This window comes from Bison bison, unplaced genomic scaffold, assembly GCF_000754665.1.
Source record: "Bison bison bison isolate TAMUID 2011002044 unplaced genomic scaffold, Bison_UMD1.0 scf7180017864255, whole genome shotgun sequence".
Lineage (NCBI taxonomy): Eukaryota > Metazoa > Chordata > Mammalia > Artiodactyla > Bovidae > Bison > Bison bison.
Genome location: NW_011494827.1, coordinates 1,393,629 through 1,420,420, shown reverse-complemented (window position 1 = coordinate 1,420,420; position 26,792 = coordinate 1,393,629). Strand labels below are relative to the sequence as shown.

Here is a 26,792-nt window from a genome sequence, read left to right as displayed (position 1 = left end):
CTTCCTGACTGGCTGCCTCCTCTCTCATCTGTTTTACTGAATTGGGAATCTCCCTTCCGCCCAATAGGGCAAAACCCCAAACCATGAGCTCCCTGTGTGTGCATGCATATCCGATTCTTTGCGACCCCACGGACTGTAGCCCGCCAGGCTCCTTTGTCCATGGAATTCTCCAGGCAAGAATACTGGAGTGGGTTGCCATGCCCTCCTCCAGGGGATCTTCCTGACCCAGGGATTGAACTGGGGTCTTCTGCATTGCAGGTGGGTTCTTTACCATCTGAGCCACCACGGAAACCCGTGGACTCCCTAGAAAGTCTAATCAGCTTGCTACACTAACATTCTTTAAATCTGGCTTCAAACATTTTTGAATTTAATAGGCAGTGGAGTACAGTTTCAGTTTTAAAATTTCCACCCAAAGCTGCTGCCTGCTTTCATGTTGCAGGATCCCTTTGCGTTTCACCAGGAACAACCACCACAATTAGAAATGAGAGTGAATATTCACTGAGAGCATCTGGGATGTGACACAAAGCTCCCAGCATCTCCATGAGCTGGCTACTGTGAATGTGACCACCTGGGCTTTCCAGGTGGTGCTAGTGGTAAAGAGCCGCTTGCCAATGCAGGAGACAGGAGACCTGGGTTCCATCTCTGCGTTGGGAAGGTCCCCTGGAGGAGGGCCTGGCAACCCACTCCAGTATCCTTGCCTGGAGGATCCAATGGACAGAGGAGCCTGGCAGGCTACAGTCCATAGTGTTGAAAAGACTTGGATATGACTGAGGCGACTTAGCAGGCACACACAATATGACCACATTACAGCAGATGAGCCGGAGGCCCCAAGCCCCAGAGCTAGAATGTGATGACATCGACATTAAAGCTCAGGCAGTATCAACCCCCAGCTCACCTCTGAGCACTACTGTCGCAGACGGAATTGTGTCCCTCAAGTTTATATGTTCAAGTCCAAATCCCAGCGCCTCAGAAGGTGGCCTTGTTTGGAGACAGGGTGTTTACAGAGGTGATCAAGTTTACACGAGGTCATTAGCAGGGACCCCCCAATTCAATATGACTGGTGTCCTTGTAAACAGGGGAAACCCTAGAGAAAGACCCTAGTACCCAGGGAGATAGACATAGAGGAGACACCAAGCAAGGAGACACAGGGAGAAGACGGCCGTCTTCTAGCAATGAGGAAGCATCTTGATGTGAGGTGTAAAGGGGCAGGTTCCTTCACCACTTCACCACTTCCTTCACTTCAGAAGGAGTCAGCCCTGAAGACACCTTAAACTTGGACTTCTAGGCCCCAGAGCCACGAGAGAACAGGCTTCTATTGTTTAAGCCGCCTGGTCTGTCGGACTTGGTCACAACAGCCCGAGCAGACTAAGACCACTACCCTAGCCGTCCTCAGGCAGAGTTCTAGGGAAGGTGTCTGACTTCTGCTTTGTTCTGGGAGGTGTCAGTGCTGTGTAGACCAGGCTTCTGGTGTGAGCAGACAGACAGGGTCCCGACCCCTCTCAGCTCTTCATGGAAAAGATGGCAGTGAGGGGTTTTGGGTGTGGGGTGCATGCTGGGGGGCCCCTACAGGGGCTGCTGGGTGCACGGAAGGGGTAGAGGGGTGCTGTCTTAGTGCGGGAGGGGGTTCAGGAAACCAGAGTTCATGCCACCACCCAAAGACCAGCCTTCAGGGGTTGAGACTCTAGTTTTTGAACTCTTAAGGATCGTTTCAGGATCGCTTCTTCCCATCTTTTTGCCTCTCAAAAGGCCATTTCTCTGACTCCGGTCCAAGCCCCGCCCTGGTAACCCAGCTACTGCAGGTGTCAGGTTGCTGGCTCACCTCTTCATTTTAGTTTGCAAAACTGAGGCTGAGAGACAAAAAGTGACTTTCCCAATGCCCCAAAGACCCAGATTCTCCTTTGCGGCTCTTTCCATCAGAGACGGGAACTCAAGCACCCAACTGGAGAATCAGCCAACAAGTGTACAGACTTCTGTTATCATTTACGCTTCATTCTATTTCCTACTTGGCTATTTCAAGGCATCTATGAATTTTACTTGCCCCCCCAGGCCCCTCAAAGAGCCTTTCTCTCTCTCTCCCCCGACTTCTGGAGGGAACCAGACCAATAAAAACAACGATGAGAATAACAGTAACCATAATCAGCCATGAGGCGAATATAGCAGTTAAATACTTCTGGAAATGCATTTGGAACACTATGACTAAAATCTGCACTGCATCTTGAAGCTCCAGGCTCAGCCTTGATCTGTTTGGGTGGTTGTGGAGATGAGAATATTGTTCAATATTAAGATCAATATTCCACCGACTTGTGGTCAAGAGTTCTACTGAGGCTTGGTCTCACTCACTGGTCTTAGGATGTGCTAAGAAAACCGAGTGGCATTTATGAAAGTGAAAGTGTTAGACTCTCAGTCCTATCTGACTCTTTGAAACCCCATGGACTGTAGCCCCCCAGACTCCACTGTCCATGGAATTCTCCAGGCAAGAACACCAGAGTGGGTAGCCATTCCCGTCTCCAGGGGATCTTCCCAACCCAGGGATCAGAGCCGGGACTCCCGCATCGAACCAGGGAAGCCAGCAGTATTTTTAAGGTGATGTAATTACCTGTTCAGCTGGTGAAAGTGATTTTGGCAGCAGGGCACCTGATAGACTCATTATGGAGTGCAAGTGTGTCTATTCTAGGAAACCCAGTTTACAAAAATTCCAATCTACCAAGAAACAGAAGAAGCAGGAAAAGAATTGCCACAGACCTGTTATTTTAACTGCTAGAGCTGAGCTGGGCCTTGGGGACCATCTCATCCAATGTTTTTCCCCCAAAATCTTTTTGCTCAAAATCCAAAACATAGAACAGATGCAAGTGAAGAACAGTTCCCCAGGTTGCTTAAACCTCCAGCAGCTGGAGAAATCTTTTTCCCCCTATGAACTGTTGAATCATTCCTGCAGAGTCCTTTGCTTTTAGGAAGCAAAGCTTGAAAATCCCTTGCTTTATGGGAACTGGAGGAGCAAGGTCAGAGAGTTCACTTCACCCCAGGTTTCTAACTTCCAGCTCAGCGATCTCTCTGCTTCACTGAGGGACAGGAAGGCAGCGTTCGACTCAAAGGCCACCTCTCTCACTTTGCTGGGTTAATAAACCAATAGATGCTCGTCTCTGTGGTTGAGCCCACCACTTGGCGTGCATCCAGAGGTTCTTAGTTCTGCTGCAAACTGTAGGCCCTCCATGCATGTGTGTGTGTGTGCTCAGTCGCTTCAGCCACATCTGACCCTTTGCAATCCTATAGACTGTAGTCCGCCAGACTCTTCTGTCCACGGACTCATCCAGGCAAGAATACTGCAGTGGGCAGCCAGTCCCTTCTCTGGGGGATCTTCCTGACCTAGGGATTGAACCTGGGTCTCCCGCATTGCAGGCAGATTCTTTACCCACTGAGCCACCTGAGAAACCCTAGGACCTCCATAACCCTCCTCTATTTCCCATCACCCCCACCTTCTCTGTCTACTGAACCTTAAGGAGAAATGCTGACTGGAGTCAAAGCCAAGGGTAATACCAGGTGAGGGAGGTGGTTGGGAGGAAGCAGAGAGGGTAGAAGTCTTCACGGTGCCATAGTGTGGATTTTAGGGCTCTACCTGTGGCTGCATGCAAAGCGCATTGTGCCAGGTCATGGGCACAATGTGGCCTGACGTTCAGAATCTCCTTTCGCTCATGCCCTTGAGTACTCTGGCAGTGGTTCTCAACTGGGGATAATTTGTCCCCCAAGGGACGTCTGGCAACATTTGGCAACATTTCAGTTGTGGGGGTGATTCCAGCTGGTCTCTAGTGGTTAGAGGCCAGGAATGCTGCTAAATACTCTCTAATGTACAAGGCAGCCCCCCACACAAAATGGTATCCAGACCCAAGCAACCATAGAGCTGAGGCTGAGGAATCCTGTGCTTTGCAACCACCAGCCCAGACCATTCAAGAGCTGCAGCAAAACTGGGCATTCTCCAGGGAAGAATACTGGAGTGGGTTACCATGCCCTCTTCCAGGGGATCTTCCCGGCCCAAGGGTTGAACCTGAGACTCCTGCATTCTACTTGTGGGGAGAGGGATGTCAAGGGAAAGGGTCTCTTGCGAAGCTCAGCTGTGGATCGGTGGCAGCTCAAGAATCAGGCAGATTCTTTACCCTCTGAGCCACCAGGAAAGCCCATAGGTAAGCCTTAGGCAAGCCTGTGGGAGGTAGTTTTCATTCAGTGCCTGAGAAAACTCACAAGATCACCTGTATTATTTTTTGCATTCTTAAAAAACCACGTGCCATAATACGTTTTTTGAGGAACTCAGGGGAAATAATTGAGTTCAACAGCAGAGAACAGTTGCTTGAACCACAGGGCGATAATGAATAACACTCACATAGCTTGGATGGTTTTCACCTAGCTGTCATCATTCATTCATTCCCATCCCTCATCACCTTGCACTGGGAGCCCCTACCTCCAGGAGTGCTGACTGCCAGCTTAAATATGCAGATGACCGTGGGATAACGTTAAAAGAGCAGCCGGTGATGGGAACTCACTCTCCACAGTCGTGTGCTGGGTGCCAGACCTATAAGGTGTCATTGTGTTGTTCAGTCACTAAGGTGTTCCCGACTCTTTGATGCTGTAAGGCAACTAATATGAAAGCCGTGTGTCCCAGCTGGGCACGTGGATCCTGGGATAACTTCAGTGCCACAGAATAGAATGGAAGGATGTTATTATCCTTATTGTATAAGGGGGAAGCCATGGTCCTGAGAGGTTAAGTGGCATCCTTTTCAAATGATATTTGTATAGAAAAAATATGCCTCCAAATTAGTTTAACATAATTCTTCCTGCTAAAATAAAACTGAGCTATTAGTTGCCAAAGAGTTCCCTTAGTCATCTTTAGTTATGAAATTTAAATGAAATAAAACAAAAATACTCACTGAATGCCCCACTTTTATAGGACACTGAGCTAAGTATTCGGGGAAGATTGGGACAAAAATAAAAATAGCAAAAAACAAGCAGGAGAGTCTGATCGAGCATGAGTACGTGATGTTGTGGGCTGAAATCATGAGATTGGGGTGCTTTGAGTGTTTGAGCTGCCACTGATTCGTGGCTGAGCTTAGCAAGAGACCCTTCCCCTTGACATCCCTCTGCGCACAAGTAGAATGAGGGCCTGGACCAGAAGCTGGTTAAGAGCTTTTTAACACTCAGGACAGTGGAGCTGGCACATGGGCCATCAGGACAGACACCCAGGGCTCCTTGCCAGCATGGTGCACCACCCATGGGACATGGCCATCTGACTCTACCCAAGCCTGGTAGGACCTGAGTTCCCCCGCCAACTTCCACAGTCCCCATGCTCACCACACAGACACACATCTTACCCAGCCCCGCAGCAGCTCGTAGGCTGTGACACCCAGGGACCACCAGTCAACGGGGTAGGAGTACCCAGGGCCTCCGTCCACATACACCTGGAACACTTCCGGCGCTGCCAAAGACAGGACAAAAGACATCACTGGGCATCTCACTTGACATGCATCATGCCCAAGAAGGAGGACATGGGGCCAGGAGCTGGACTGTGAGGCTCACATCCCATCGACGATGCTACGTAGTTACTACCATCTGTAAGTCACAAGCCAGCTTGAGACAAGCTGCAGGCATCGCAAGCAACCCATGTGACACCTGGGGCAGAATACAGACAGGGCGCCCCGCTGCAGAGGGCGGTCTGCTGGGGGAGTCAGGGAAAGCAGGCAGGGAGGAGGGTTTGGTGGAGCATGAATCATGGTCAGCATGGGGAATAAAGTCTGAGTTAAGAGGAAGAGCCTACACCGTCACGGAGCAGGACCCTGTGGGGCTCCTGGGCACAAAGACTTTCTGTGCCCGCTGATTCTTTGATGACAGGAAATGAGCTTCACTCAGTGTCTGTGACCTTCCCTTAGCTCCAACCTGTAGCTTCAAACAGATGCAAAGCAAGGATGGGAGGGGATGCAGAGACAAGGGAGGAACAGACTAGAAACAATAATGCAGCCTTGGGGCAGAGTCCTGGTCCCCTCCCAAGCGATACACATAACATTTTGGAGCTCTTCTGCAGATACTAAAACCCCCACCAGGTGGGAGAAATTAAGGGTCTGATGTGCTGTGCTAAGTCGCTCCCATTGTATCAGACTCTTTGCGACCCTATGGACTGTAGCCCGCCAGGCTCCTCCGTCCATAGCATTCTCCAGGCAAGAAATACAGGAGTGGATTGCCATGCCCTCCTCCAGGGGATCTTCCCAACACAGGGACTGAACCTGCACCTCTTGCATCTTCTGCATTGGCAGGGGGGTTCTTTACCACTAGCGCCACCTGGGAAGCCCAAGGGCCTGATGCCCACAAGCAAGTAGACCCAGACCGGTTAGAACCAGAAGGTGGATGATGCGGACCTCACTTACCTCACCAATAACCAATCAGCAAAATGTCCATGAGCTTGTCACCCTCTTTGAACCATTACTATAAGACTCCTCACTACCCACTCCAGGTGGGGACACACAGCTTTGAGGGCATTTGCTCACTGTGGCCCCCTTTGCCTGGAAAAGCAATTTGTTGTTGTTGCTGTTGCTGAGTCGTGTCTGACTCTTTGCAACCCCATGGACTGCAGCACCCCAGGCTTCCTTGACTTTCACTATCTGCTGCTGCTGCTGCTGCTAAGTCGCTTCAGTCACGTCTGACTCTGTGCGACCCCACAGACAGCAGCTCACCAGGCTCCCCCGTCCCTGGGATTCTCCAGGCAAGAACATGGAGTGGGTTGCCATTTCCTTCTCTGCACTATCTCCTGGAATTTGCTCAATTTCATATCCATTGAGTCGGTGATGCTATGTAATCATTCCATCCTCTGCCACCCCTTCTCCTTTTGTCTTCAGTCTTTCCCAGTATCAGGATCTTTTCCAATGACTTGGCTCTTTGCATCAGGTGGTGAAAGTACTGGAGCTTCAGCTTTAGCATCAGTCCTTCCAATGAATATTCAGGACTGACTTCCTTTAGAATTGACTGATTTGATCTCTTTGCTGTCCAAGGGACTCTCAAGAGTTTTGCCCAGCACCACCCATTCAAAAGCATGAATTCTTTGGTGCTCAGCCTTCTGGTTTAGCTCTCACATCTGTACATGATTACTGGAAAAATTATAGCTTGGACTATATGGACCTTTGTCAGCAAAATGATGCCTCTGCTTCCTAATACACTGTCTAGGTTTGTCATAGGTTTACTTCCAAGGGCCAAGCATCTTTAATTTCATGGCTGAAGTCACCATCTGCAGTGATTTGGAGCCCAAGAAAATAAAATCTCTCATTGTGTCCACTTTTTCCCCTTCTATTTGCCATGAGGTGATGGGACCAGATGCCATGATCTTAGTTTTTTGAATGTTGAGTTCAACATTCAGCTTTTTCACTCTCTTCTTTCCCTGTCATCAAGAGGCTCTTTAGTTTCTCTTCACTTTCTTCCATTAGAGTGCTATCATCTGTATATTGGAGGTTTTGCTGTTTCTCCTGGCAATCTTGATTCCAGGTTGTGATCCATCCAGCAAAGCAGTAAAGCTATTCTTTCCTACTTCACCCAAAACTCTGTCTCTGAGATTTAACTTGGTGTTGGGGTACAGAGGCCAGATTTGGTTCACTCCTAAGGGGCTGAGAAGCTAGGTAAATGTCAGTTTGCTTTGGCACCAACACCAAGTCAGATGTCCCAACAACCAGAATGGTTAGAGCCCTTGGTGCCTAGTCTAGTCTCAGTACAACGTTATTTTAGCATAGGTGGGAATCAATACAAAATACCCAGAATAAGTAAATGCACAGAGAAAGAAGGCTGATCAGGGGTTGCCAGGGGCTGGTGGGGGGATGGGGCGCAACTGCTCATTGGGTTTCCTCTGGGATGATGAATGTTCTTGAGCTAGACAGAGCTGGTGGCTACACAATGTGGTGAAGGTACTAAACGCCACTGTGTTTGCTTGCAAACAATTCATTTTAGGTTATGTGAATTTTACCTCTGTAATAAACCAGTGGAGGGTGGAGCCCCCAGAGGGATGGACCCTCACTCCTCAGGGGGCTGCAGCTGTCCTGGGGTCCCCTGGAGTCCTGCTGCTTCCTAAGCTGCTGGAAGGTAGGTTCATCACTGCATCACCCCCAATTCACCAGGCCAGGAGTGCATCTCAAGCTTTAATTGCTCACACTGGCTTCCAGGAAAGTCTTGGGAAATGCAGGTCATTTCTAGAAAATTAATTTACAGATGTAATTCCATTTTACAGGTGTCAGAGCAGCCAAGCTCTGTCATGGGGAACCAGGACATGTTGTGACTAAAAACATCTCAGCTCAGTTTTCAGACTGGCATTCAGATGTCGTGGGGGCAGGAAGGGCCAGAGGACGCAGACAAGGGTAGACAAAGGATGCTTGAATTTGGCTCTAGATGGGTAGCTGGACACTTGAACCTGTTGTTGTTCGGTCACTCAGTCGTGTCTGACTCTGTGACCCCATGGAATGCAGCATGCCAGGCTTTCCTGTCCTTCACCATCTCCCGAAGCTTGCTCAAACTCATGTCCATTGAGACAGTGATGCCATCCAACCATCTTGTCATCTGTCGCCTCCTTCTCCTCCTGTCTTCAATCTTTCCCAGCATCAGAGTCTTTTGCAATGAGTCAGTTCTTCACATCAGATGGACGAATTATTGGAGCTTCAGCTTCAGCATCAGTCCTTCCAATGAATATTCAGGACTGATTTCCTTTAGGATTGACTGGTTTGATCTCCTTGCAGTCTAAGGGACTCTCAAGAGTCTTCTCCAGCACCACAGTTCAAAAGCATCAGTTCTTCCGCACTCAGTTTTCTTTATGGTCCAACTCTTACCATCAATGAACCTGACCCTCCGCCAAATTCTAGCTGTCCTCCAGCAACCCACACCATTTATTTTGTATTTTATAACAACTGCACCCAAAGATTCTCCTTTCCTCCTCACGACAACCCCCAGGGTCATATTATCATTTGACACGCTTTCCCGAAGAGGTTCAGAGAGGGACAGCAGAGCACATGAAGTCACACAGGAGAGAGTGCAGAGCTGAGGTGTGCCTTACATACTAGTCAAATTCCAGTTTGAAGTAAGCTTTGCATCAACGTTTGGGTACAAAACCATAATCAGTCTATGTTGGGGAAGATGTTATTGGGAGTTTGGGGAAATGTCATTTTGGTTTATTTGAGCCTCACCAAGTGGTATGTGTGCTGGGGAATAGGAAGAAGGTTGGTGTGATTGCAGCTGGGTTAACACATTCTCTTTGCTTCAGTTTGTAAAGCATGAGCAATAATAAACAGTCTATTCACAGGGTTCTTATGAGTATTAAGGAAAAATGCTGGCTAAGAGCTAAGCCCGATACCAGGCTGGTCCATTGTGAGTGCTCTGGAAATCTTGGGCATGGTTTTTGTTAGTAGAATTGGCATTCAAATGTCCTCTCTTCATAAAACTCAACTTCTCACTGTCCTCCCAGTCAGCCTGGGGACCATCCTAAATTCCAACCTCCTCAGCCTCATGACTCATCAGTCTCCAGACCCTATGAGCTTGGCATTCTGGGCATCTTTCCATCTTCCCCTTCCTATCCATCCTAGATCAACCTGAATTCAAAGGTGGTAGTTGTACCGGTTTAGTAAACATCTGGTGAGCGAACATTTGATTTCCTAGCCTCTCAGGGCACTGAGCTGTGCTATTCTGCATCCTACTCTGGGAGCCTGAGGCTGGGCTCCAACCCAGAGGGGCTTCCTTCCCTGCACCCCAATCTGTGCACTTGTCCTTCTTCCCTCTGTGCGAAGGGTTCTGATAAAGGAGACAGTCGTGCAGGCTTGTGCAGAACCAGGACTTTGACAGCTGCTGGCCCGGCCCATGTGCTCAGACCAGGCCGGAGGCAGGGACACGCTCAGGACTACAGGAGAGGCTGTGTGTCCAGCTGTCCCCATAAAGCCTTGTCATGCCTGGCTGCCCCAAGCCCATCTGGAATTCATAGTAGAAGCAGCATCTGACCAGTTCTGTCTTGGCTGTCCTGACGAGCCAAGTGACAACTATCTGCAGCCTGTGACTCCACTCCCAGAGAAGGTGGCAATCTCCCTTCCCTTGCACACCTGGGGCTGAGAGAACATAAACAACATTTATGTCACAATCCATATGCCACCAAAATGACTGCTATAGTGCCCTGGAACCAGTGCTTAGAAGTGAGGGCATCATAGAGGGTTAGAACTTGAAGGACAGGTACAAGACACACACCTGCCACCATTATTTCATGTATGAATGAATGAGTGTGGAAACAGCTTGCTAGGTGCTGTGTTAAGGATTTTACACATACAGCTTCCTTCATTCTTCCAGTCACCCAATAGAAGTAGTGCTACAATGATCTCCACATTCCAGATGAGGAGGTAGAGTGTAGTTGGGTGAATGAAAGCGAAAATGTTAGTTGCTCAGTCGTGTCTGACTCCTTGTGAACCCACGGACTGTAGCCCACCAGGTTCCTCTGGCCATGGACTTCTCCAGGCAAAAATACTGGAGTGAGTAGCCATTCCTTTCTCCAGGGGATCTTCCTGATCCAGGGATCCAACCCAGGTCTCCCACTTTGCAGGCAGATTCTTTACCACCTGAGCCACCGGGGAAGGAAGTGTCCGCAAAAGACTATATCCAAGTACTAACCTCCAGCATCTGTAAACAGGGCCTTATTCAGAAATAGGGGCTCCGCATGTGTAATTAAGGACATCAAGATAAAAATCATCCTGGATTCAGGGTGGACCCTTCCTAGATTCAGTGTCTGATGACTTTATAAGAGAAAGGAGAGATTTGGGACACAGAGAAGGCCAATGCAGGAGGCACAAGAGACACGGGTTTGATCCCTGGGTTGGGAAGATCCCCTGGAGTAAGAAGTGGCAACCTGTTCCAGTATAGACTCTTGCCTGGAAAATTCCATGGACAGCAAAGCCTGGTGGGCTATAGTCCATGGGGTCACAGAGTCAGACACCATTGAGCACACATCCTTAAAGCACCCTGAACCACAGATGAAGAAAAAAGAGACACAGAGAGGTAAAGGGGCAAGTTCAGGGCCATCTAGGTGGTGAGTGGAAGAGTGTGGAAGGCTGTTCTTACAATTTTCTAGAGGGGACTCAATACCACTATCCCACTGTTATCATAAGCAGTGGCTTTCTTTACAATGCTAAGAGCTGTGCTATTAATGTGCCATTGACTGAGCATCTACCATGTGCTAGAAGCTCTTCAGGTTTCTCTACCTCTATTATTTACTCCTCAGGGAAGCTAATATTTATGGAGCACTATCTGCAGCTGCATGTGCGTGATCTCCTTTTAACCTCAGAAGGACCTTGGGAGGTGAAAATGATCATTATCTCCGTCTGAGGAAGCAAAGCTATGGTTTTTCCAGTAGTCATGTATGGATGTGAGAGCTGGAGCATAAAGAAAACTGAGTGCCAAAGAATTGATACTTTTGAACTGTGGTGTTGGAGAAAACTCTTGAGAGTCCCTTGAACTGCAAGGAGATCCAACCAGTCCATCCTAAAGGAAATTAGTCCTAAATATTCATTGGAAGGACTGATGCTGAAGCTCCAATACTTTGGCCATCTGATGTGAAGAACTGACTCCATTGGAAAAGACCCTGAGGCTGGGAAAGATTGAAGGAAGGAGGGGAAGGAGACAACAGAGGATGAGATGGTTGTATGGTCTCACTGACTTGATGGACATGAGTTTGAGAAAGCTCTAGGAGTTGGTGATGGAAGGGAAGCCTGGCGTGCTGCATTCCATGGGGTTGCAAAGAGTCGGACACAACTGAACTGAAGAGGAAGCCAGGCTTGGAGCGGTGACAGACCTATCAAGGTCCCAAGTCTCATTGGAAGCCTGGCTCCCCTCATTCTCCAGTGTCATCCAGAATGATGACCAGAGCCTTGCTCTGTCTCCTTCAATATCCATACATTTCCCACCATGTTATACCATCTTTATGTGTATGATGAAAAGAAAAATAATGTATCATAAAAAATATATGCACACACACACTACATATACGTGAGGTGGTAAAGAACCCGCCTGCCAATGCAGGAGACATAAGAGATGCAGTTTTGATATCTGGGTGGGGAAGATCCCCTGGAGGAGAGCATGGCAACCCACTTGAATATTCTTGCCTGGACAGTCCCATGGACAGTGGAGGCTGGTGGGCTATAGTTCATACGGTTGCAAAGAGTCAGACAAGACTGAAGTGACTTAGCATGTAGTATATATGTACATACTTTACATGTCTTATAGTACAAAATCTCTCCAAAGTCAATGCATTAAATCTGCAAATTTAATTGGAACCCAAATCAAGAATGTTTATGAAGGTCTAGGAATGCTAAATTTAGGAAATCAAGGTTTTGACATAATCCGAAAGAATGTGTAGTTTGCCATTAACATGCACATTAATAAAAGTGGCTCTTGAATCACAGTGCCCCAGCAGCAGCCTTCCTCGCTACATCCCCAGGGTCCTTCATGGTGCCCAGTGAATGCTGAATGCTCTGTGGATACTTGTGAGCCCATGAATGAACACCCTGGGCTGACACCAGGCTCCATGGAAGTGGCTTCTCCAGCATGACCAGGGGCATGAAAAGATCAGCCCTACCTCCCATCAACCATTTCTAGCAGCAGCTGAGCAATTCTGCCAATGCAGGTTTTAAATGGAAAGTGAGTCTGGATTCCAAGTGGCATCAGAGAATTGGCCTTCCAGAAAAGCTAGTACATGGGGTGTCGAATGAAAGAGATCACCTCAAGGCAATGAAAATATGCCTTTGGTGGATTTTGCCACCTTCGGCTCACCACGCAGAGCTACTTCCTCATTAGACTAAAAATATGGAAAAACTCCCAGAAACCTCCTAAGTTATAATTATTAGCCTGCTGCTTTAGCTCTATGAATATTCCTGAAGGCTTTGATTGCTGCAGTGGAGTGTGACACACTATTCAATGTCTAGCTTACAAGTTGACTGGCTTCCAGGGTTGGCTTCCACAGGTAATTGTGTCCTTCTGGACTGGGAATATAGAATCACCACATTTCAGCCTAGAGGGGACCTTCAAGGTCATTTCCTTTCTCTCCTACATTTTGTAGGTGAGGAAGCTGAAGCCTACTGGAGGCGTTCCATGGCTTCCAGCCCAGCTGGGACCAGAGCCCAGGCCTCCTGTCCACTGAGTCTCACTTCAGTTTGCACATCCCAGCCAGTAGAATGGCCAGATCTGGACACCTCCACCCAGAAGCCCCACAGGCATGGCATTCTTACTATGTCCAAGCCAAATCACCCCTCTCCAACTGCCCCTTCTCCTGGGTTCCCAGTCTCTGCCGATGGTCTGCTCAATTGCAAGAGTCAGAAATCAGTCTACGCTTTGATGTGTGCTCAGTTGCACAGGTATGTCTGACTCTTTGCAACCCTACACACTGTAGCCTGCCAGGCTCCTCTGCCCATGTAATTTTCCAGGCAAGATTACTGCAATGGGATGCCATTCCCTACTCTAGGAGATCTTCCGGATCCAGGAACTGAAACTGCATCTCTTGTGTCTCCTGCACTGACAGGCAGATTCTTTACCATTAGCGCCACCTGGGAAGCCCATGCTTTGATGATTTGATTAACTCTTGATTCATCATTGTTCCCTTCCAGAATCTTCCTCTTCTCTCTGATCCTCTTTCATAACCATCTGGACTAATGACAGCCCCTCATGCACCCTAGCCTGGGGATGTTTAACCCCACCCACCTGTTCCTGCACTCAATACGTCAGCAAATTTGAAGAACTCAGCAGTGGCCACAGGACTGGGAAAGGTCAGTTTTCATTCCAATCCCAAAGAAAGGCAATGCCAAAGAATGCTCAAACTACCGCATAATTGCACCCATCTCACACACGAGTAAAGTAATGCTCAAAATTCTCCAAGCCAGGCAACAATACGTGAACCGTGACCTTCCAGATGTTCAAGCTGGTTTTAGAAAAGGCAGAGGAACCAGAGATCAAATTGCCAACATCTTCTGGATCATAGAAAAAGCAAGAGAGTTCCAGAAAAACATATATTTCTGCTTTATTGACTACACCAAAGCCTTTGACTGTGTGGATCACAAAAAACTGTGGAAAATTCTGGAAGAGATGGGAATACCAGACCACCTGATCTGCCTCTTGAGAAACCTGTATGCAGGTCAGGAAGCAACAGTTAGAACTGGACATGGAAAAACAGACTGGTTCCAAACAGGAAAAGAAATACATCAAGGCTGTATATTGTCACCCTGTTTATTTAACTTATATGCAGAGTACATTATGAGAAACGCTGGGCGGGATGAAGCACAAACTGGAATAAAGATTGCTGGGAGAAATACCAATAACCTCAGATATGCAGATGATACCACTCTTATAGCAGAAATTGAAGAACTAAAGAGCCTCTTGATGAAAGTGAAAGAGGAGAGTGAGAAAGTTGGCTTAAAGCTCCACATTCAGAAAACTAAGATCACCGCATCTGGTCCTATCACTTCATGGCAAATAGATGGGGAAACAGTGGAAACAGTGGCTGACTTTATATTTTTGGACTCCAAAATCACTGCAGATGGTGACTGCAGCCATGAAATTAAAAGACGCTTACTCCTTGGAAGGAAAGTTATGACCAACCTAGACAGCATATTAAAAAGCAGAGACATTACTTTGCCAACAAAGGTCCATCTAGTCAAAGGTATGGTTTTTCCAGTGGTCATGTATGGATATGAGAGCTGGACTATAAAGAAAGCTGAGCGATGAAGAATTGATGCTTTTGAACTGTGGTGTTGGAGAAGACTCTTGAGAGTCCCTTGGACTGCAAGATCAAACCAGTCCATCCTAAAGGAGATCAGTCCTTGGTGTTCATTGGAAGGACTGATGTTGAAGCTGAAACTCCAATACTTTGGCCACCTGATGTGATGAACTGACTCATTGGAAAAGACCCTCATGCTGGGAAAGATTGAGGGCAGGAGGAGAAGGGGATGACAGAGGATGAGATGGGTGGATGGCATCACACACTCGATGGACACGAGTTTGGATAAACTCCGAGTGTTGGTGATGGACAGGGAACCCTGGAGTGCTGCAGTTCAAGGGGTCGCAAAGAGTTGGACACGACTGAGTGACTGAACTGAACCTGCTCCTGCAACACTTTTCTAAGTCAGTAGCATCAATGAAAAAAAAGAGACGGAATGTGTGAATGTGGTGATGATTCAGGCTAGGCTTACTGCCATGACAGCCTCATGCAAGCTGTCTGACCTGTTACTTTTTGCCTCGATTGTCTTCATCTTTAAAAAGGAATAACTGTATCTGCCACATCATGTTATGGAGAAGAGAAAAGTGAAGTTCTGCATGTATTTATTAAGCACAAAATAAGTGCTCTATAAATGCAATATAACATTGTGTTATTATCATTCATATGTTCAAATTACTTAATTAAAATCACTCCAAATTTTTCTGTATACTCTAGAATAAAAGTCAAACTTCTTAGCATGAAAAATTTATAAAAAATTAGGTTCCAGTTTCCTCATATTTTGGCCACTGTCTTTATTATGCCTGTTGTGTAACCTACTCCAGTATGCTTGCCAGGAGAACCCCAAGGACAGAGGAGCCTGGTGGGCTACAGTCCATAGGGTCAGACATGAATGAGCAACTGAGTATATGCCAACAGGAAAAAATAGGACATGCTTTATTTTTAATCTTCAGTGACTTGCCTGATAATCTTTACCAGATTTTTATAATCATGAACTCCTATTTATACCTCAAAACACAGACCAAATTTTACACCCACTGTGGAATGTTCATCAAGTCCCTTCCTGATCCTCAGTTCCCTTCTTTCCCCCTCTCACCAAGCATATCACTGTTCTGGATTCTTACCAAACCCTTGTCTGTTTGTCCCCTACAGCACTAATCAGGCCATATTGTAATTAAGGATATACATGCCCATTGCCCTCACTGGACTGTGAGCTCTTTAAACAAGGATATGACTAGGTCAGGGTGAAAACCTCAGGGATTAGCATGAAGCTGGTCTAGATAGAGATGCTCAAGGAATCAGAATAGCAGAGTTTGAAGTCACAGAATCCTGGCTTTGAATCTCAGTGGCCACCTTTGCTGTTTATCACTGGACAAGCACTTAGCTTCTGCATATGTCTCAGATCCCCTGGGATAATAACAGCCTTTACCCCATAGCGAGATAACATATGGGAGTCATTTAGAACAAGGGCTGATGCAGAGCAAATTCCAAATAGATATGAGCTAGTTATTATTGTATCAATTCATCACTGAATGAGAAATGAAATACATCCATAAATGAAAGACCAACTAACGGATGGACATGCTGTACATGGCCCCAGATGATTCAGAGTTCCATCATCATTCTTTGATTAGAGTTTGCAGAAAAGCCATGAAAAGCAGAGATAAGCAAGATGACTGGCCTCTGTCTGTATCCCTTAGGGTAATTCATGTTCCTTTGGCTTTTTACCTTGGAGCTGAAATCAGGTGTCACACACATATTAATTTGAGATGAAATGAAACTGCTGTGTCAATCTGATAATTTCTTTTTATTTGGTGATACAAATAGCATTAATAGCAACAGAAGACTTGTTTTATTAAAGTATGTAAGACACTGTTCCAGTGTGGACCAGTAGGATCTCACCTGTCTGCATAAGAGGAAAAGCAGGGGAAGCTTAATTGGGTGAGTAAATACAGAAGGTCTGATGCTGTTGTTCAGTTGCTCAGTCATGTCTGACTCTTTGTGACCTTGTGGACTGCAGCATGCCAGGCTTTCCTGTCCTTCATTATCTCCCAGAGTTTGCTCATACTCATGTCCATTGAGTCGGTGATGCCATCCAACCATCTCGCCCTCTGCCGTCTGTTCTCCTGTCTTCAATTTTTCCCAGCATCAGGGTCTTTTCAAATGAGTTAGTTCTTCGCATCAGGTGGCCAAAGTATTGGAGCTTCAGCTTCAGCATCAGTTCTTTCAATGAATATTCAGGACTGATTTCTTTTAGGATTGACTGGTTTGATCTCCTTGCAGTCCAAGGGACTCTCAAGAGTCTTCTCCAGCACCTCAGTTAGAAGGCATCAATTCTTTGGTGCTCAGCATTTTTTTATTGTCCAGCTCTCACATGTGTACATGACTACTGGAAAACCATAGCATTGACTATACAGACCTTTGTTGGCAAAATAATGTCTCTGCTTTCTAACATGCTATCTAGGTTTGTCATAGTTTTTCTTCCAAGAAGCAAGTGTCTTTTAATTTCACGCTACAGTCACCATCTGCAGTGATTTTGGAGCCCCAAAAAATAAAGTCTGTCCCTGTTTCCATTGTTTCCCCATCTATTTGCCATGAAGTGATGGGACCAGATGCCATGATCTTCATTTTTTAAATCATTTTTTTTAATGTTGAGTTTTAAGCCAGCTTCTTCATTCTCGTCTTTCACTTTCATTAAGAGTTTCTTTAATTTCTCTTTGCTTTTTGCCATTAGGGTGGTGTCATCTGCATGTCTGAAGTTATGACGAGGTACAGAAATAAATGATGTACCAGTAGCAGAAATCTACTTCATGTGAAATGTGTCAGATTAAAGTAACAGATTAACAAAAAAGACCTTCGGAAAGTTTTCTAGAGAATGATGGAAAGTGCTAACTGAAAGCACAGGATTGGAATCCAGTGCATTTTACAGTCAATATGTGAAACGGGATAAACATCCAAATGGCGTGTTAGGCTGATTAAGTTCATTTAGACAGTGCTGCTTTCTTAAAGGATTCCAGGATTTCCTGTTTATCTGAGGCCAATATTGCTCATTAAAATTTCACACTGTCCAAAGCTTTGGTTGGTATACAAGAACCACATGATCTGGCCCTGCCATGCCTCCAGGCTCCCTCTCCTTGTCTACTTTATCAGGCCAACGTAGCTTCCTTCTAGTTCTTTCTATGTGACAAGCTCCTTCTTACCTCAGGGTCTAGGAAAATACAATTCCATTTCCTGCAATGCTTTTCCCCCTTTTGTACTGCACAACATCTACCTGTCCTTTAGAACCCAGCTGAAAGTTCACATCCTCATCAGTGTTATCCTGTCCCCTCCAATCGAATCCATCTGTCTCATCAGCACCTGTCTTTCTGCAACATAATTCTTATAAAGACCTCAAACAATTCTGCTTCTGTTGAAAATGTAAGAGTTGGAAATAGTCATTCTGAGCCTAACAATGGTCATGTATGGATGTGAGAGTTGGATTATAAAGAAAGCTGAGCGCCAAAGAATTGATGCTTTTGAACTGTGCTCTTGGAGAAGACTCTTGAGAGTCCCTTGGACTGCAAGGAGATCCAACCAGTCTATCCTAAAGAAGATCAGTCCTGGGTATTCATTGGAAAGACTGATGTTGAAGCTGAAACTCCAATACTTTGGACACCCGATGTGAAGAGCTGACTCACTGGAAAAGACCCTGATGCTGGCAAAGATTGAGGGCAGGAGGAGAAGGGGACGAAAGAGGACAAGATGGTTGGATGGCATCACCGACTCAATGGACATGGGTTTCAGTGGACTCTGAGGTTGTGATGGACAGGGAGACCTGGTATGCTGCGGCTCATGGGGTCGCAAAGAGTCAGACATGACTGAGTGACTGAACTGAATTGAACTGATAACCCAAATACATGAAAAGTGAAATGAAACAGAGAAATTTCTTGAAACATAAATGACGAAATCTTATTTAAGATTTACATGGTTTTTCTTACTTAAGAAAAAACAGATAGACAGAATTGATCAGGTCTATTAAAGAAATCAAAGTCATAGTTAAAAACTTTCCTGCAAAGAACTGCATGCCCAAGTGGCTTCAGTGGTCAATTCAATCAAATATGCTAAAAATAATACCAGTTCTCCACAAATTTTTCCACAAAGCAGAGTAGGAGGGAGCATTTTCCAACTTACATTGCCAGCATTTCTCTGATACCAAAATTACACAAGAAAGTTACAAGAAGACTATAAATATTCCCCATGAACCTAGATGTAAATATTGTAAATGAGATATCAGCAAATTGATTATAGCATTATATAAAAAGGAAAATACATTATGACCATGTGGGATTTACTCTGGGAATAGAAGGCTTGTTCAATATTCTAAAATAAATGTATTTCAAGGGACTATGGAAGAGAAACCATATGATTATCTTAATAGTCACAGAAAAGACATTTGAGAAAAATTGACATTCATTTATGATTTTTAAAAACTTAGAAAATTGGAAATAGAAGGAAATTTCCTTAATCTGATGAAAAGCAACTACAAAAACCTTATAGCTAATATCATACCTAGCAGGAAGACAAACAAACAAAAACCCCACAACTAATTGATTTACGACAAAAATCAGGATCAAGACCAAGTGTAAATGTTCTAGACAGGGCAATAAGACAAAGAAAGGCATGCAGATTGGATAGGAGAAAGTAAAACTGCCTTTACTGCCTACATAAAAAATTCAAAGAATTTACTAAAACACCTGCTGGAACTGATAAGTGAATTCAGCAAAATTACAGGATATCAGGTCAACACACAAAAATCAATTGTGTCTTTAAAGATTAGCAATGAATGACATGGAACTGAATTTCTCAAAAATACACCATTTGGATAGCATCCAAAATTCATAAGATAAGGCCTGAGTGAGTGAGTGAGGGAAGGTCACTTAGTCGTGTCCAACTCTTTGTGACTCCATGGACTATACAGTCCATGAAATTCTCCAGACCAGAATACTGGAGTCAGTAGCCTTTCCCTTCTCCAAGGGATCTTCCCAACCCAGGGATCAAACCTAGGTCTCCTGCATTGCAGGTGGATTCTTTACCAACTGTGCTATAAGGGAAGCCTAAGACAGGTCTACTTGTAACAAAATATTTGCAAGATTGGTAGCCTGAAAACTATAAAAGAATCCAAGGTCATCTAAACATATGGATAGAGATTCTGCCTTCATGGATTGGAAGACTCAACATTGTTAGGTTGTCACTTCTTTCTAAACTGACCTAGATTCAGTGTAATCCTAACAAAAGCCATCAGGACTTTTTTTGGGGGTGGGGGTAGAAATCAGCAATCTGATTCTATGATAAAATTTACATGAAAAGGCAAAGGGTATAGGAACAGCTCAAATAATTTTGAAAAGAAGAAAAAATTAAAGGACTTTCACTACCTGATTTAAATATTACTATGAAGCAACTGGAAAAGTATGAGACTGGCCAAAGCATAAACAAATAGATCAATGGAATCCAGAAAATAGACCCATACATTTATGGTCAGTTGAGTGTTGATGAAGTTGCAAGGCCAGTGCAATAGAGAAAGAACTGTCTTTGCAACAAATGGTGCTGGATAGAACAACTGAACAGTCTTTGCAAATAAATGAACCTTCACATCATATTCAAAAGTGAGCTCAAAATGGACTATAGCTCTAAATATAAAATGCAAAAGTATAAAACTTCTATGAGAAAACAAAGGAGAAAATCTTTTCGACCTTATGTGAGGGAGGAGGGAGAAGGCAATGGCACCCCACTCCAGTACTCTTGCCTGGAGAATCCCAGGGACAGGGGAGCCTGCTGGGCTGCCGTCTATGCGGTCACACACAGTCGGACACGACTGAAGTGACTTAGCAGCAGTAGCAGCAGCAGTGATGGAGGAAAAGATGCTTAGATATGACAGCCAGTACATGATCAATAAATGAAAAAGAAATTGGACTTTATTTGAATTTAAAACATCTGCCTTTTAAAAGACTCTATTAATGTAATAGAAAGATAATCCACTGACTGGTGAAAATATTTGCAAACATGTCTGGTAAAGGACTTATAACCAGAATATATAATAAAAGTCAGTCAATCCAATAAATTAATGGCCAATGATGTGAGCACATACTTCACAAAGAAGGTGCATGGATAGGATCCAAGAATCGCACTTCTAACTAATTATTCTATAGAAGTAGCAACTTAAGTCAATCCTAAAGGAAATCAGTCTTGAATATTCATTGGAAGGACTGATGCTGAAGCTGAAGTTCCAATACTTTGGCCACCTGATGTGAAGAGACGACTCATTGGAAAAGACCCTGATTCTGGGAAAGATTGAAGGCAAAGGGAGAAGGGGGAGGCAGAGGATGGGATGGTTAGATAGCATCACCGACTCAATGGACATGAATTTGAGCAAACTCCAGGAGATAGTGGAGGACAGAGGAGGAGATCATGGAGGACAGAGGAGCCTGGTGTGCTGCAGTCCATGGGATTGCAGAATCTGACACGACTTTGCAACTGAATAACAACAACTAGAAGCTAAAGTTTGTATAAAAACCTGCATGTAAACAGTTTATCTTTAATTTTGTAAAACTGGAAACCACTCAAATGCCCTACAGCTGGTGGATGGATAAACTGATTATGTATATTCATTCAATATACATACTGGATGTGTATTTGGGGCTTCCCTTGTGGCTCAGAGATTAAAGCATCTGCCTGGAATGCGGGAGACCGAGGTTCAATTCCTGGGTAGGGAAGATCCCCTGGAGAAAGAAATGGCAACCCACTCCAGTATTCTTGTCTGGAGAATCCCATGGACCGAGGAGCCTGGTGGGCTACAGTCCATGGGGTCGCAAAGAGTCGGACATGACTGAGCGACTTCACTTTCTCTCTTTCACTGTCTTTGTGGTTCAGCTGGTAAAGAATCCACCTGCAGTGTGGGAGACCTGGGTTCGACTCCTGGGTTGGGAAGATCCCCTGAAGAAGGGAAAGGCTACCCACTCCAGCATTCTGGCCTGGAGAATTCCATGGACTGTATAGTCCATGGGATTGCAGAGAGTCAGACATGACTGAGCGACTTTCACTTTCACTTTCATTCATCCAAAGGAGTCCTACTCAGCAAACAAAAGGAAAACTGCTGATCCCTGCAACATAGCTAAGTCTCAAACACAGCATTCTGAGTAAAAAAAAAAGCTAGATTCCCAAAGTTATAGACAATATGGCTCTGTTTTTATGACTTTCTGGACTAGTACAAGTTATAGGGGTACTGATCACTAGCTCCCAGGGACTGTGATAAGAGAATTTTAGAGGTGCTGGAACTTTTTCTCTGTCTTTGTTATGGTGGTGGCTGCATGACTGTGTTTGTCCAAATTCACAGTATTATACACTAAAAGAGTGCATTTTGCTTCATGGAAATTCTTCCTCAAAAATAAACATCTCAAACTATGTTTATTGGTTTGATGATTTGCAAAGTGATTGTCTCTCTCACAAACAGCCAAACCAATGAGGGCAGGAATATTTTGTTCACAGATGTATTTCCAGCCTGTAGAACACTGCCTGCCATGTGGAAGGTGCTCAACAAATCTCTGTCGAATGGATGGATGGATGACTGGCAGGTTCTCAGGGAAGATACTGGGTCTTGGAGCCTCACTGACCTGAGTCTGAATGCTGACTCTGTCACTTTCTCTGGCACAGAGGGCAGCACGCTTCACTTCCTCTAACCTCCATCATTTCTACAAGGAAAGCACAAGCGTGGCCATGGGCCATGGTGCCTCCACAACAACTCAACACAGTGAGTGTGTTTGCTCACTGGGGAAAGGACAGCCCCCTGGTCTCCCAGGGCACTCCCCCCCACCCCCACCTACTCCCAATCCATCCACCTGTAACCATGAATTAGGATCTGTTTTGAGTCTGTTTTCTTGACTAGACTGCAAGCTCCATAAGGCAAGGAAATGTCATATCTGACTCTGGATTCCCAGGGCTTAACATATACCAACTAATCAAGCATCTGAAGGATAACAATGACAAGTGCAACAGTAGTAATCTTAGCTACCAGTGTGATGTATCTACACTTGGCGTTACGTCACGTACTGGTCTTCCACAGTCACATCGTGAACTCCTCACAAACAGCCTACTAAGGCCAATTGAAAGTGTTAGTCAATCTGTGTGCTTAGAAGTTCAGTGTCAGTTAGTGCTTAGTCGTTAGTGTCCAACTCTTTGCAACCCCATGGACTGTAGCCCACCAGGCTCCTCTGTCCACAGGGATTCTCCAGGCAAGAGTACTGGAGTGTTGCCATGCCTCCTCCAGGGGAACTTCCCAACCCAGGGATCGAACCCAGGTCTCCCACAATGCAGGCGGATTCTTTAGCCACCAGGGAAGTTAGTCACTCAGTCGTGTCCAACTCTTTGTGACCCCATGGACTGTAGCCCTCCAGGCTCCTCTGTCCATGGAATTCTCCAGGCAAGAATACTGGAGTGGGTTGCCATTCTTGCATAACCATTAGTCCCATTTCTCAGATGAAGACACTATCAGGTCCCGTGGTTCATCCTTCACCATGCTGGGTGCTTTATGTACCTTATACTGGATAATGTAATTTATCTTAGTTCATCTAGTCTCTAAGCAGAAGATACTCAAACTGCCCAATGCTGAAGCCCACGCTTCATCGAGACCCATTCCTGGCAAGCTCAGTTACCTGTTTGCTTCTCCAAGGACACCCTTGAGGCTGATCCCATGAGTCTGATCATGACCGTCTCTGGCATTGGCATATCTTCTGGTTCCATGACCCTTATTATGGCATTCAAGACCCTGGTGCTTTGGTCTGTCTCGTCTCTCCCTCCCACCTCCTCTAATTCTATAAAGCTATTAAAAAACAGGACCACTAGGGTCTCCCAGACCACCATGTTATGACCCCATCCATGCCTTTGCATGGACTGGAATGGCCTCTCCTTACCCTCACCCGGCAGCTGAGCTGTGAACACACCCTGTGAGTCTAATTCAGATGGTCCCATTCTGGGGAGTCTTTCTTGACAGGGATCAGCTTACATGCAGGCCTTCACAGCTGTCTGTCCCAGAGATGCTGAGTCCCTGGGGCCCAATGCCTGACTCTGAGCCCTGCACTCCTGACATGCAAACATTCCATGTTTGCTGAAAGAATGCTCAGTTCTTCATCTCACTTCAGATGGATAAACTGAAGCCCCAGACAGCTGCTGGAACATTTCTTACTTCTAATCTGGTACCTTTCAGAGAGTTCTTTTTTTCCCTGTTTGTGAATTCCATCTGCTTTTTTAATTAATGAAAATTCAGCTCTATGCAAATGTTTCTTCTGGGATCATTCTTCATGAGCAACCTTTGGGAGCTTACTCATCAGTCCGTTCCCTGAAAGCATGTTTGGAACATTCTGGGAACTTGTTATTGGGCCTTTGAACCAAATAGTTCAAGTGAACGAAGTCAACAAAGCTGCCGCTTGGTAGCAGGAATTTACAGCCCTGGGAACTGCAGAATGTGACTTGATTGAGAGAGTTTTCCCCTCACCCTCATCTTCCCTACTAACCTCCTACTGCCTGGCACTGCCAACCCCTATGGTCTCTAAAATTATTTCCTTTTGGTAAATAAGTTGCACTTTCCAAATCTCACAAAAGCCTCTCCTGCACATTTGTTTATCAATTCAGTACCAAAGACCCCTTAATTAGAAGGACACCAGAAGTCCGGAATCCCAGGTACAGCTGGGATAATACACCTTTCTCTTGTCTGAGAAATGTGGCTTTCTGATACAAGAACTCAGTGTCAAAAGGCAACTTGGTATAGTGTCAAAAGCATGAACTTTGGAGGCAAGTGTCCATCAACAGACAAACGGATAAAGAAGATGCGTGTGTGCTAAGTCACTTCCATCATGTCTGACTCTTTGTGACCCTACGGACTGTAGCTGCCAGGCTCCTCTCTCCCTGGGATTCTCCAGGCAAGAATACTGGAATGGGTTGCCATGCCCCCCTCCAGGGGATCTTCCCAATCCAGCGATCGAACCCACACTTCTCATGTCTCCTGCATTGGTCGGTAGGCTCTTTACCACTAGCACCACTTGGGAAACCTAAAGAAGATGAGGTGTGTGTGTATATTATATATCTGTATATATACCATGGAACAGTACTTCACATAAAGAATGAAATGATATCATTTACAGCAACATTGATGGGCCTAGAGATTGTCAAACTAAGTGAAAAAACCCAACAGAGAAAGACAAATACCATATGATATTGCTTGTATGTGGAATCCAAAAAAATGATATGAATAAACTTATTTACAAAACAGAAATAGACTTATAGACATAAAAAGCTTATGGTTACCCAGGGAAAGTGGGGGAGGCATAAATTAGGAGTTTGGGATAAATATATACACACTACTATATATAAAATCGGAGAAGGCAATGGCACCCCACTCCAGTACTCTTGCCTGGAAAATCCCATGGACAGAGGAGCCTGGTAGCCTGCAGTCCATGGGGTCACTGAGAGTGGGACACGACTGAGCGACTTCACTTTCACTTTTCACTTTCATGCATTGGAGAAGGAAATGGCAACCCACTCCAGTGTTCTTGCCTGGAGAATCCCAGGGATGGGGGAGCCTGGTGGGCTGCTGTCTATGGGGTCACACAGAGTCGGACACGACTGAAGTGACTTAGCATAGCATAGCATAGCATATATAAAACAGATAACCAACAAGGACCTACTACATAATGAAGAGAACTATACTCAATATATTGCAATAACCTAAGAGAAAAGAGAATGTTTAAAACAATATTTTTTAACATTCTCTTTCCATATATATATATATATACACACACAGACACATAACTGAATCACTTCGTTGTATACCTGAAACTAACATGACATCATAAATCAACTATATTTCATTAAACATTTTTTTTAAAAAGAGCAGGGACTTCAGACCCATATACATGTGGCTTCAAATTCTGGCTCTATCCCTTGGCAGCTGTGTGATTCAGGTAGGTTAATTAACCTCTCTGGGCCTCAGCTTACTCTTGTATAAAATGAGAGAGATATGAAAAACTCTCCTGGATCTTCTGGGGATTAAACGTGATGACAGACATGTGATGGGATCACAATACATGTCCAGCTTTCTTCTCCCTTTGGAAGGTGGGGCCACTGTAGAGAGTGGCCAGCTGGGTCACCACGAGCCTGCTTTCCCAGAGGCTAAGAGCAAGGACAGAGGAGCCTCAGATAGGAGTGGGAAGCCGAGGCACCCAGGGAAGTCTGCTCTGAATGGCGGTAAAGCAGGGGCTGAAAGGTCAGCATTGGGAGAACACTGTCTTGAACTTCTCCAGTGGTCAAGAACCCAATTTCCTAGAGATCAATTTTCTTTTTGGAAATAGCCTAAAGGCAGTAGGAACTAATCTATAGGGTTATGGAGGCGGCTCCAAATGGGAGATTCTTCTCCCCTCTCCTCCATGTTCCCTCTGCAGATGATGACTCTTCTGGCCTCTCTCCACCCCTTCGGGCAAGATGCTCCTGGGCTTAGAACCAGTGTTTTTCTCTCCCACTGCCTTGGCTTTGCTGCATCTCCATGACGGTAACTCTCAATGCACAGACTGAGTCCACACCACTCTCCAGATGCTTGGAGTACATCCAAATGTCCGGAAGTTCCTACAGACACCTCGCCTCAAAGTCCATCCTTCCCACCATTCCTCGCACTCGCCCCTCCTGTGGTGCTCTCTGCACGGGAGCCTCCCTGGAATCCACTCTGCTGCTAGACCCAGAGGCCTGGAGGCAGCTTTGCCCCCTCCTTCACTGCCATTCTCCATCTCCAAGTCCTGCCCATCTGATCTCTGTTGGATCTTACTGCAGATCTGACCTCCAGAACTGCCTCAGACCTGGATTCTTCTGGAAAGGGATTTCAGAAGGATCGTCAACAATGAAAGCTGTATTGGGACAGTATACTAATGCATATATATGGATTTTAGAAAGATGGTAACGATAACCCTGTATGTGAGACAGCAAAAGAGACACAGATGTATAGAACAGTCTTTTGGACTCTGTGGGAGAGGGAGAG

At 45.5% G+C, this 26,792-nt stretch overlaps 1 protein-coding gene across 1 annotated transcript in view; it reads right to left on the bottom strand.

Annotated features, from left to right (window-relative positions):
• STK32B (serine/threonine kinase 32B) overlaps positions 1–26,792 on the bottom strand; it is a gene marked incomplete at its 5' end in the record, with an annotated part of 406,524 nt that overhangs the window by 39,686 nt on the left and 340,046 nt on the right. Inside the window, one exon of the mRNA XM_010847794.1 lies at positions 5,358–5,461. Coding sequence (XP_010846096.1) covers positions 5,358–5,461 — 104 coding nt within the window. The remainder of the gene's footprint in view (positions 1–5,357; positions 5,462–26,792) is intronic.